Source organism: Canis lupus, chromosome 6, assembly GCF_011100685.1.
Source record: "Canis lupus familiaris isolate Mischka breed German Shepherd chromosome 6, alternate assembly UU_Cfam_GSD_1.0, whole genome shotgun sequence".
NCBI classification, from domain to species: domain Eukaryota; kingdom Metazoa; phylum Chordata; class Mammalia; order Carnivora; family Canidae; genus Canis; species Canis lupus.
In genome coordinates, this window is record NC_049227.1 from 14,764,516 (window position 1) to 14,776,049 (window position 11,534).

Genomic DNA, 11,534 nt, shown 5'->3' on the forward strand with positions numbered 1-11,534 from the left:
CTTGGGGTCTGGTGTCACTCTCCTGCTCAGTGTGGCCCCAGGGGCTGCTGCTGTGAGCCCCCAGCGCCGGAGTGAGGGGTCTCCTGAGCCGGGGCTCTCCAGTGGACATCTGGCCCCAGGACATGGTGGTGCTGGAGGTGCCCTGGGGTCAGAGTGGGCAGCTGGGGGCTGGCTACCTGGTGGGTCAGCTTGACCCTAAGGGGCCCTGGCTCTCCTTCCCCAGTCTGTTCCACTTCCTTTCATTTCCTCCACGGACTTCCTGAACTCAGCAAAGAATTTAGCCTCAGGCTCTTCTAGCCAGTGTCCCCTCTGGCCTCAGGGTTGAAACAGAAAAGAGGGGACAGGTTGGTTTGGTGCAAAAGAGAAGGAGTTTGCTGACTGACAGGGGCCCTGGTGGCCTTCCTGGAGGTGATGGGCTGCAAAGGACAGGGCCAGAGAAGCTGAAGCTCACCCACCTTCAGAAATAGGTCTGTGCAGTGGCCCCAGGTGCCAGGAGCTGTGTGGGCTTGCAAGCCATCGTCCTGCTCCAGCGGCCCTCCCCATCGCCACTCTGCTCCATCCCCTCCCCTGCCCCAGCCCCAACAGTCTGGCGTTCAGGCCGCCCTCTCTCTTCTCTCTCTCTCTCCTGCACCCCTCCCACCCCGGGCCCTCCTAGCGCTATCTGGCGGCCCTGGACTCTGGCAGCCACGCGGGCTGGCAGTTTAAGCCCATGGATAGTGCCTGAACGCTGTGGTGGCCGTGCCCTCAGAGTGACAGGTACTGACCCCCCAGGTGCCCCTCCCTGCACCGCCTGCCGCGTGCTCTCTGCTGATTGCTGCCCCACAGCAGGGCCGTCTCAGCCAGGCACCCGCTGGGCCAGCTCTGGGTCCTTACAGGCCTGCAGACTTGTCAGCCACCAGCCCCGCCAGAGACTTCATGCTGGCCTTGGGCCGTGAGCCCCTTCCCTACCCCTGGCCCAGCTGCAGCTGCTCCCAGCCCTCTTAATTGCTTCCCAGCAAGGAGACCATCTGCCCAGGCCCGAGGGCGTGCCTGCACCTGGGCCCTAGGCTCAGTGAGCTAACCCCTGGGGGTGCGGCCAGCAGGCCCGGCCCTTGAGGGGCCACCCTGCATGTTCAAAAGTACACACAGGTGCATGCAGGCAAGCGTGCAAGCTGTTCCCAGCCGACCCCACATGTCTGTGCCCGCCTGCTTGGGCTCCTTCAGGGGCCTGGGGTGCTGCGCCCACCCCCTGCTGCATGTCCGTGGAATGACATGGCTCCCTGGTGCCCACTGCTCCTCCTTCCGACAATGTCCTGGCCGGCCCACCGGCACTCATGACCTTCTTCCCTACCAGGAGTTCCAGGAGGGCTGTCAGGTCCGGGGAGCGTTGTCCCTCCTGAGCTAGGGGCCGTGGTGCGGAGACTGAGGCGCGGGGTCAGCCTGCCACGCTCTCTACCACCAGCAGCCCGGGGCATGGCCCTCATCCACACCCCGTTGGGCTTGTGGCTGTAACACCCGCCTCCTCTGTGTCTTTCCCTGTGGACCCCACACATACATCGAAACCCTCGTGCTTCAGGTTGGACGAGGGTAGCCAAGCAGCCCTTGCCCTCCCCCACCTGCCTCACCTCCCCCACCACCTCCATCCTTGCGTCCGTTCTTGCGTCCGTGAGCTGGGAGGATGCGCGCTTTGTTCCCTTCCTGAGCAGGCAGCAGCATCACCCCGGCCTGAGGGGCCCTCCTTTCCCCAGGTGACAGGGCAGAGTGTAGCCGTGGGTCCTCCCTGTTCCTGTGGCCCATGGCCCTGCCTGTCTGGGCCCTCGGGGACCGCCTGACCCTTTCTCGAACATAACCTGACTCCGCCTTTGCATGATGCTCTCCTCGATCAGGATCTTGCTCGGAGAGGAGGCCTCACCACGTCCCCTCAGCCCAGCCGTTGAGGGCAACCTGCCTGTGGCCGCAGGTCCTGGGCACCTGGGGGTGCGGCTGGGGAGCCTCCAAATGCTGCCTCTTTGTAGGGCTGAGCTCTGCCTGGCCGGGGGCCCAGATGCCTGAGTGTGCTCCTGTTGCCAGAAGAGGACGCTGGTCCCCATCCTGAGCCTGGGGCGCAGGGGCTGTCCCTCTGCTCACGGGCCAGCCGGCTCCTCTGAGCCCCTCTGCCAGGGCTCCGCCAGCCGTGCCACTCCCATCCTGTCCTGCCCGCAGGGGTGCTTCTGGCTCGGCTCACCAAGGCCCACAGGCCACGTCCGACGCCCTGCTGACCCCCTCTTCCCCTTATCTCCCTCCAGTACACCTCCAGCATGAGAGCCAAATACCTCGCCACCAGCCAGCCTCGCCCCGACTCCAGCGGCAGCGGCCACTAGACAGCCCCGGCCGGCCACCCGCCCACGTGCCAATCGCCCTGCTCCTCCCTGTGCCAGCACTGCCGCTTACACCCGTGACCACCCGCCGGACCCTCCGCACCTTCACCAGGCCTGCTGCAGGCACCCTCGCGGCCGCTCGCCCTCCCCTCCCCTTCCCACAGGGGCCTGGAGATGCAGGAGCTCTCCTCGGGTCATGCACCCGGACCAGGGCAGCGATGCCACCAATGCTGGGCCCTCCAGCCCTCACTCCCCACACCCCTCCACCTCTGAGGATCTGGGTTCGCCGAGCCCTGCTCGGGGCTGAGCTCAGTGCTGTGTCCCCGACACTGTGCAGCACGCCAACCCTGCGGACCCCCATCTCGGCTCACGCCCCAGCCTGCTCTCTCCCTTCCGCAGCTCCGATGCTTCTCCTGCGCCCTCAAGGCTTCTGTGCGTCACTTGGTTCACAGGCTGTGCAGCACCCCCTCTGCGCCAGGGAGCTGGAGGGGCCTCGGCGTGCACCTGCCCGGTAGGCTCCTGTGCAGGAAGTTCCCGGGGAGCTCCTCTTTCTCTCACTCCACCTGACCACAGGCCCCCTCCTGCCGGTTGCCAGAAGCCTCCTGGGGAGGCCCCCATTTCTCTGCCTCCCACCCAGCACCGCTCTCTCCCCTAGCGCCCACCCTGCCCGTGGAGCCCAGCCGTCCACAGCGGCAGGAGGACGGCAGGTGCCACGCCGAGCCCAGGCTGCACCCCCCAGGGCTGGCCATGTTCTTGGTGCCAAACCCCTCCCTCACCCCAGGACTTGGCAGCTCGTCCGGTTCATTTTTGCACTAACCACATTTGTCATCCTAGGGCAGGCGGGGCTGCGGGCCGAGCAGCGCTCCCTTGTCAGCTCCCTCTCTGTCCAGGACAGGCGCAGTGTCCCGAGTCCGGCCTTGGGGCTGGACCCGAGCTGGCTGTGAATGTGCCCTCGGCCCCTGCCACCCCTCTTGGGACTAACCACTAACCTCACCTCTGCGAGCGCCCCTGGCCGACCCCAAGCCGAAACATGTAACCCCTAGTCCAGGCCAGAGGTGAGCCTAGGACAACCGGCTGGGAGTCGGGCTGGAGTAGCCGTTTTCTTCTTGGGGTGCTGCTGGGGAAGGGCTGTAGACTGACAGGCAGCCTGAAAGCCTGGAGACCTGTCCCTGGGCAGGTGCTGCCCCAGGACGACTGTGTCCTTGGGAACCAATGTCCCTTGGGCTGTAGGACCGAGGTCCCTGCGGCCTCATTCTTCCTACCTGTGAAGTGGGAGCAAGGCTTCCCTAAGGTGCTTTGGCTTTAGTGTACAATGTTTGCTGTGTTTCCTGCCGTGGAGGGTGTGCCACCGGCAAGTCAGGATGGGAAGTCCCCTGCCAGTCTCAGCCCTGGCCTGGCCAGCCTGAAACAGAGAGGCTCTGGCCTGTGTGTCAGGCCAGGGGCTGCGGAGCACCAGCCAGCAGCCATGAGGGAGGGCCCGGGCCAGGGTCCTCCAGTGGGAAGCAGGCAACTGGCCAGGCCGCCTACGGGCATGTGGGCTCTTCCTTCCAGAGCGGGACAGTGCCCTTCCCTGGGACAGGCCTGGGGAGATGCCACCTGCCCCTCCTCCACGATCCTTTCTCTGTGCTGGTATCTGGGACCAAAAGGGCAGGTGGGCTGGGGGCCAGGCCACATCTGCCCCACTCCTGGGGCCACCTCCGCCCCTGGGAAAGGAGGGGAGTGAGCAAGCAAACACGGGGTGCCCCAGGTGGGCCTGGGGCCCTGAGCCTTGCATCTGAGCCCGTGGGCGTGGCCAAACCTCACCGCAGGGCCCTGTGTGCCCCAGGCCTCCCCGGCCATTGCGCTGGGCCCCCACGGCAGGCCTGCCCAGTGCTCCCTCCGGGCTCCACCAGTGGCGAGAGCGTCCCTGGCCCGGCGTCAGGAGGGAGGCCCCAGCAGTCCTGCCTGGTCCCTGCCGTGCGCTCTGTCGCTGCTCAGAAGCACAAAGGCTGCCCGCGGCCCTCAAAGGCCGCCCGCAATGTGAATGTACATAGCATGAGAGGCGGGCGCTGCCTGGACAGGCTGTGGACCTCGGCCGTCCTGGGAGTCCCCACCGTGCGTCGTATGCGTGTGTGCCTGCCCCGTCTGTGACTTCATCGAGTTCCTTCTACTCACCGAGGTTGAATAAAGGAAAAGGAGAATCATCAGCGGGGGTTCAAACCCAAGCCTCAGTCTGGAGGGGAACAGGTCCCGCCATTGGTTTTCTTTCTGAGTTTTCAGGGTCCCCTTCCCCCCCATCCCAGTGACCTGTCCACATCCCTCCCCGGCCTCGCTCCCTGCAGGCCCTGCATCTGGGGGGCGGCCCTTGACAAAGTGGGTGGCAGGTGGGAGGGAGGACCACCAGGGGCCTTGGAGCCTCAGAGGGTCCAGCTGGCTCCCAGGCCCGGACAGGCTGGGCAAGTAGGCAGGGGCCAGCCGGGACATCTGGGCCAGCATCCACCCACCCCATCTCACTATGCAATTCCAGCCCAAGCACCATTTCCCGCGGTACCCGGGACCCCTGCCCAGCCCTGTGGGAGGTGGGTAGCCTCCCTGGGCCCCTACCAAGGGGCCAGGGCCTTCTGTTTAACCATAATGGTTGTGTGCTGTACCATTTTGTTACATATAACATATAAGTCAATATAATTTTGTTAAGACTCCAACCCTTCCAATTCCCCTCCCAGCCCTGGTACCCATTCCCCAGTGTGATTTAGGGCCCTGAGCGGGAAGGGGGTACTGAGGCCTGAACCACTCGGCATCTTCTTCCAGCATCTTCCTCCAACCTCTGTAGGGCCATGGCTGTATGTGCTGTCGCTGTGTTTTTTAATTTTTTGTTTTTGATTTTTAACTGGGTTTGGGGTTTGATTTTTATTTCTTTGGGGGCTTTATTTTTCTTGGCAGATAACTAAAAATCTCGTCAATGTAATTTCTGTGGTTTCTATTCAGCTTGGGTTTCATGTTTTAAAATAAACATTTTAAAAAACAAGCCCCGTTTCCCGAGTTGATTTGGCTCCTGACCCAGTGTGTGGGCAGTGTGGTCACCTGCTGAGGAGCCAAGAGCCCTGCCCCCTTCCGCCCAGGGGGAGGTAGGTGGGGACCCGACCCAACCCAGGAGTTCAGGCAGTGGGAAGCCTGTGCAGAGTGTCCTCTGAGTGGGACAGGTCTGGCCTTAGGCAGGGGTGTTGAAGGGGGCCATGTGGGAACGATGGTGTGTCCCCAGGGAAGTGCATTTCCTGGGCCCCATTATGGGGGCATCTCCAGGCACTGGCCTCCTTGGGGCCCTTCCCATTCCTACCCCTACCCCACAGGCAGGATGATGGCCAGAAAAGGAATAAAGGAGCCCGTTGTGTGCCCGGAGGCCAGCAGGGACCATGGGCCCCAATTGCCCACCCAACGCGAAGACACAGGTGTATCTCTTCCTCCAGCAACAGCCCAGCCAATGAGAGGCCTTACCGCTTAGCCAATGAGAAGCAGCCGCTCGGGTCTCCTCCAATGGGCTTCTGTCCAGAGCAGCCCCGCCTCCCCCGTGGGGATATATAAGCAGGCGCCGCCCCTTGGCTGCCAGCCGTGTTTGTGATTCGTGCGCAGGTGGGGGTCTCAGGGGCTGTGCCCTTCCCAAGTAAGCTCGTTTTGCTGGTGACAACTGGCTGCTGTGTTTTTAGGGTTAACAGTCACTCTTATTCTCATCTGAGAAAGGGACTCTGGAAGGTGCCACATAATCCAGCACGGAGCTCTGGAGGGGCGCTGGTCGGCTCCCTTTCCTCTCCCAAAGGTAATACCACCCACCTCCCAGGAGAGCTCAGAGCCCCGGGCATTGGGGGACACACCCTTTCACCAGACAGCATTGGTCTCCCATGCCTGGGGCACAGGTGGCCGAAGCACCTGCAAGGCTCAGTGGAAGACACCAGGCGGAGCTACGGCACACCCCAGCTGCCTGGACAGCTGACCCCAGTTTGGCTCCTGAGGACACCCAGCACCCAGGGGTGGAGACATTTGAGGCCTCCAGGGTGCAGTAAGGAGAGTGAACTGGGGACATCAGGCCAAGGAGCCCAAAAGGCAAGAGAGCCCCACAAGGGAAAGAGTCCAGGCACTTCCTGACCCTCTGGGACCTCAGTTTCCCTGTCTGTGTGTCAGAGAAGGCACAGTGACATCTCAGTCCTAGAAGCTGTCACATTCCTTGATTCACGGCTCCTCCATCCTCAAAGCCAGCAGTGGCGGACCTTCAGATCCCTCGGTCTGACCCTGACACTCCTGCCTCCTCTCATGAGGACCTTTGTGATTGCATGGGACCCACCTGGATAATCCAGGATAATAATCTCCCCATCTCGAGGTTCTTAATTTACTCACATCTACAAAGTCCCCTTTGCTGTGAGGTTAGCATACTCATCAGTTATGGAGATTAAGATGTGAACATCTTTGGGGACTACCCTTCTGCCCACAGTGTGGAGAATATCTGGGGAATGAGTGTTTCGGGCAGAGAACAGCCTGTGCAAAGGTCCTGAGGCTGGTGTGTTCACGAAAAAAGCGAGGGTCGCTGGAATGGAGGGGCAGAGAAGAGTGGTCAGAGATGAAGCACAGGTGTGAGGATTGCAAAGAGCCAGTGGGTCTCCTAAGGACTTGGGAGGCTGACTCTGCAGGAGGAGGATGCCGTGGAGCATCTGACACGACCTGACATTCATTTTAACAGGATGGCCCTAGCTGGCGAGTTGGGAAGGGAGGAGGGGCAGAAGCAGGAGAGCAGGTAGGAGGCGATGGCAATGGTGCAGGCCAGAGCGGAGGGCAGCCCAGCCGGTGCTGGCCAGCCGAGGAGTGGTGAGAAAGGAGTGGGTTCTGGAAGGCAGGCCAATAGCACTTCCCCCACACTGTGTGTGGGTGTGGGGTTCAGGTCGAGCCGTTGCAGGTAGGGGTCTGTGTTGTCATAAAATAAGACAGGCAGCTGGGGAGGGAGCAGGTTTGGGATCAGAAGGTCAAAGGTCCTGTTTTGGACATGTTGAGCCTAAGATGCCTATTGGTTCCTCCAGAGGTGGCACAGGGAGGGGTGGAACAATGAGTCTGAGAGTCAGGGGAGAGCACTAGGTGGCAACAGTCAGCTGGAGTCTTTGGCTTGAACACTGTTGAAAGCCACGATCCTGGGTGACATCCCTCAGGGAATGGGTGCAGAAGAGGAGACCGAGCGCCAGTGTTTGGGGTCTGAGAGTGGGGAGGAGCGGCCAGCAGGGCAGAAGGAGCCCAGGATGGGGGGGTGTCCCGGCAGCCACATGAGGACAGTGTGGAGGAGAGACGAGGGACCATGTTGTGTACTGCTGATGGCCAGGTTCCTTCCAGGAGCACCAGAAGAGACCAGTGGGCTCAGCCACCTGGACACCACGGGAGCCTTGGACAAGCCTAACAGCTGGCTCTGGAGAGCACCGGAGAGGATGCGGGGACAGCAAGATGTGACTCCTCCTCTTTGAGTTTAGCTGCAACGTAGAAAAACTGCCACACCTGGAAGGAGTGTGGCCCCGAGGAGTGTGTGTGTGCCAGCCTGTGTGTGTGTTTTAGGACAGATAACAGCATGTGGGACAGACTGACATGGCATGGCTGCAGAGGGAAGAGGGGACAGCTCATTATGGAGTGGCCTTCAGTCACCAAGAAGGGTGGGACCCAGGTCACAGTGGAGGGCTGACCAGAGATGGGAGTGTGGACTCCCTGCTGGCCTGGCTGTCAGCTGTTTGGGCAGCAGTGGGGGCAGATGGGGGGTGGATCTCATGAAGTAGAGGGGCCGAGGAAGTGGTGGGGGGTGGGGGCAGAGACTGCAGGGGAGCCAGAGAGCAGGTGGGGACAACGCGGGCACAGGGGACTCACCACGGCCAGAGGCTCCTTCTGGAACTCCCGGAGGGCAGTGTTTCCCTTCAGCTGCCCAGGCGCAGAGGACAGGCTTGGCTGAGAGAGAACATAGAAGCAAGAGCCAAGAGAGGTAGAGGTGAGCTCAAGGTTATGACTGAACCTGGGGAAGGGAAGGATGAGCCCATGAGGTGTGAGGGGGGCTGGGGGTCCGCCAGGGTCAGGAAATGGAGGGAGGGAGTGGCACAGACAGGAGGTGGATGCAGAGTGGGGTGTTGGGGCAGGTAAGATCTGGGGAGTGACCATGTAGTGGGGACCAAGGGAGCAGGGCTGGGGGAGGGGAGGCCAAAGCAACCTGGTATGGACACAGGAGCAGGGTGGGCGAGCGAGCTTGGGAGCCAGGAGGCAAGGTTTCCAGGAAGGAGGGGCCTTCGGAGCCCCAGGGCGGGCTGGGGGGCAGCAGGTGTTTTGATCCCAGCCCTGGGAGGTCAAGGAGCAGGGTCTGTAAGTGGTGGAAAGAGCGTCTCCAGGAGTCAGGCAGATAGATGGCCAGCAGGGGGCGCTGGGTCCTCAGAGGACGGGAGACTCCGGGCAGGGCCGGTCCCAGGGACTGCGGGACCCATCCTGGAGCTCAGGACACTCCTGCATTCCCGCAACACTGCTGGTCTGGGGCTCACCGTGGCTCTGCTGGGTGGAGGCCCCAAGGATCCCGCCAGGACGGGCCTCGAGGATGTGGCACGGCCAGCCCCCCATCAGAGCCGGGGGTGGGCAGGATGGTGGCGGGGGTGGCCTGAGTGGCCTGCTGCTGCCGGCTGGAGCTTTCTTCTTGACCACATACTGGTAAGAACTTTCAGGTTCACGATACGAACTTTTAAGGGCAAGAATGGGGCGTGCCCGGGGATTTTGGTGGGTCCTGGGGAAGGCTGATTTGGGCAGGGAGAGAGAGCAGCAGCTCTCCCCAGCAGCTGGCACCCAAGGACCAAAGTGGACTGCACACGGCAGTAGGGGGAGGGTCCCCACAAACCTGCACCAGAGCAGGTAGGGGACACGGGAGGGGCAGCCACAGCTCTAAGCTCCCAACCCAGAATGCTAACATAAGCCCGACCACCTCCAGGGGTGCAGTCAGGAGCCCCAGGTCCCTGGGTTTCTCCTAGTGATGCCCCAAGGGCCTTGTGTGTTTGTGTCCCACCCTGGGCTCAGGAAGGGGTCACCTCCAACATTTGGCCAGGCTGGGGCTCAGTGTGGGGGGGGGCGGGGGCAGATGGGCCTGGGGCAGAAGCAGGAGGGGCTTGTCCGTCTGACAAACCGTCTCTGGTCATTCCCCACCCGCCCCGCCCCAGGCCCAGAGAGGCCCGAACTGGAGGAAGCCCCCAGCAGGAAAGGGAGCCTCCAGGCAGTCCCGGGGTTGACCACCGGGGGGTGGGCCAGGTTGGGGAAGGGTGGTGGGGACCCAGTCCGCTGTCTGTCCTCTGTCCCAGGCGTCTGGAGCAGCCCCACCTCCGCACCTCTTCCCCAGCTGTGCGGAGACCCGGACCCCCCCCCCCCCCGCACCCCAGTGAAGCCTGGAGCTCAGATGCGCCACTGCCTCTCAGGAAGTCTAGTCGGCTGTGATGGCCCCAAGGTGAAGGGAAGTTTGTTTAAACCGAGCAGGGAGGGGCCCCCCAGCCTGGACCTGGCGCGCTCAGCCGCCTGGCAGCACGGAAGCCCCAGGGGGTGGGGGTGGGGAGCACCCAGCTGCCCCCATGGCTGCATGGTTACTTATTTTGAAAGCCCCCAAATGACAGGCAGTGTGGGAGGGGCCGGGCTGGGGGATGGGCACCCCCGTGGGTCAGCCGGGACCCTGTGTGGCAACCAGCCACTAGCCCAGTGCAGGGGGGTGGAGGGGAGAGCATGACACCCTCAGGCCTGCTGCGGGGGGAGAAGTGAGGTCAACTCTGTGACTCATCTTCCTGGGGGAGGGCCCCTTCCCCACACCCCTGAGGGCAGCAGATGGAAGAAATCGGGCTGCTGGTTCCCGTCAGGCCCCTCCTGGACCTGCTTCCCCTTCTCAGGAGGAACTGCCCGCCCTCCATTTCTTGAGAAGAGGGAAGGGCTAGGTGTCTGTGCCCCTGGGTGGCAGCCCCCCACACCCAGAGCCCTGGGGACTCATTTACCCCTGCTCTCAGACGAGGACCCAGGGCCTCCTCCCCAGGTCCCCAGCTCTGAGGCCAGCCCTACCTGTCCCAGCAAGGGCTCTCAGCTCTGTGGGGCTGCGGCCAGCGGCCTGGGCCCTGGCTCTGTACTCAGGCAGGCAGCAGGCTCCTCTGCCGGTGGCCGCCCTCCGCTCCCTCTCCTTGGTGATTAGTTAGGATGTCCCTTTGCACCACGGAGGGGGCACCCTGGACAGGGGGTCAGGCTGTGATGCTTAGGGGTCCTCCTCCCCTCCCTCTGTCCCAGACACTGCCCACAGCCCTTCCGGAAGCCACTCTGCTGACTCAGGGCTATACAGGCCCAGATGGGGTCAGGCCCTGGCCAGGTGCCCCCAGGCCCGAGGAGCCACCACCAGCAAGGGTTGTGAGGAAGGAAGGATGTCCTGGCCCATGCCCTCCATTTGGGGCTGCTGAGTATGCAAGCACATGGCTGGTGGGGATGGGACTGGCTTTTTAAAAAAAATTTTTTTTTAAAGATTTTATTTATTCATGAGAGACAGAAGCAGAGACATAGGCAGAGAGAGAAGCAGGCTCCATGCAGGAAGCCTGATGCAGGACTCGATCCCAGGACCCTGGGATCACGCCCTGAGCCAAAGGCAGACACTCAATTGCTGAGCCACCCAGGCATGGGACTGGCTTTGAGTCCCCGGCAGGTCAGGGCTGGGGAAATGTGGCACTTTTCAAATGACTGTCTCTATTCTGTGTTGAGAAGTGAATGAAGGGGAGGCCAGGACCCAAGACCACCAGGCCTCTGCGTTTGAGCTCTTTACCACCCCGCCAGCCTAGGTGCCTAACCTTGGCGGTCCCTGGCTCCGAGCCTTAGTTCTGGCATTTCCAAAATGGGACAAGGATATGGCCTCCGTGAGTGTGTGATGGGGATGAAGCCAGGTAAGAAGGTCCCAGGCTGCGCCATCTCCAGCCCCCGTCCCTCCCACAGGGAAGGCAAGGCTCCCTGCAGCCTCCAGACCCAGGCCTGACACAGGATGGAGCCTTAGGGCCACTCCGCCACCCCTGACCATATCCACAGTGCCTGGGGCTGGCCGCGCCTCCCACGCACCTGCCAATGGCTGCTCCGCTTCCCTTCTATCTCTCTCCCCCCCTCCTTGACAGCAAACAAGCCCCCAGGTCCCCTGGATCCACCTCCCATGGACTTGCACCTCAGGCCCAA

At 62.4% G+C, this 11,534-nt stretch overlaps 1 protein-coding gene across 2 annotated transcripts in view; it reads left to right on the forward strand.

The window, feature by feature from the left end:
* Positions 1-5,340, forward strand: part of TTYH3 (tweety family member 3) — a 30,063-nt gene extending 24,723 nt beyond the window's left edge. Inside the window, exon 14 of one of the 2 annotated variants that reach the window (XM_038539619.1) lies at positions 656-2,253. In XM_038539619.1, coding sequence (XP_038395547.1) covers positions 656-724 — 69 coding nt within the window. In that variant the 3' untranslated portion in view covers positions 725-2,253. The other variant, XM_038539618.1, reaches the window with a different exon arrangement.
* The last annotated feature ends 6,194 nt before the right edge of the window (positions 5,341-11,534 follow it).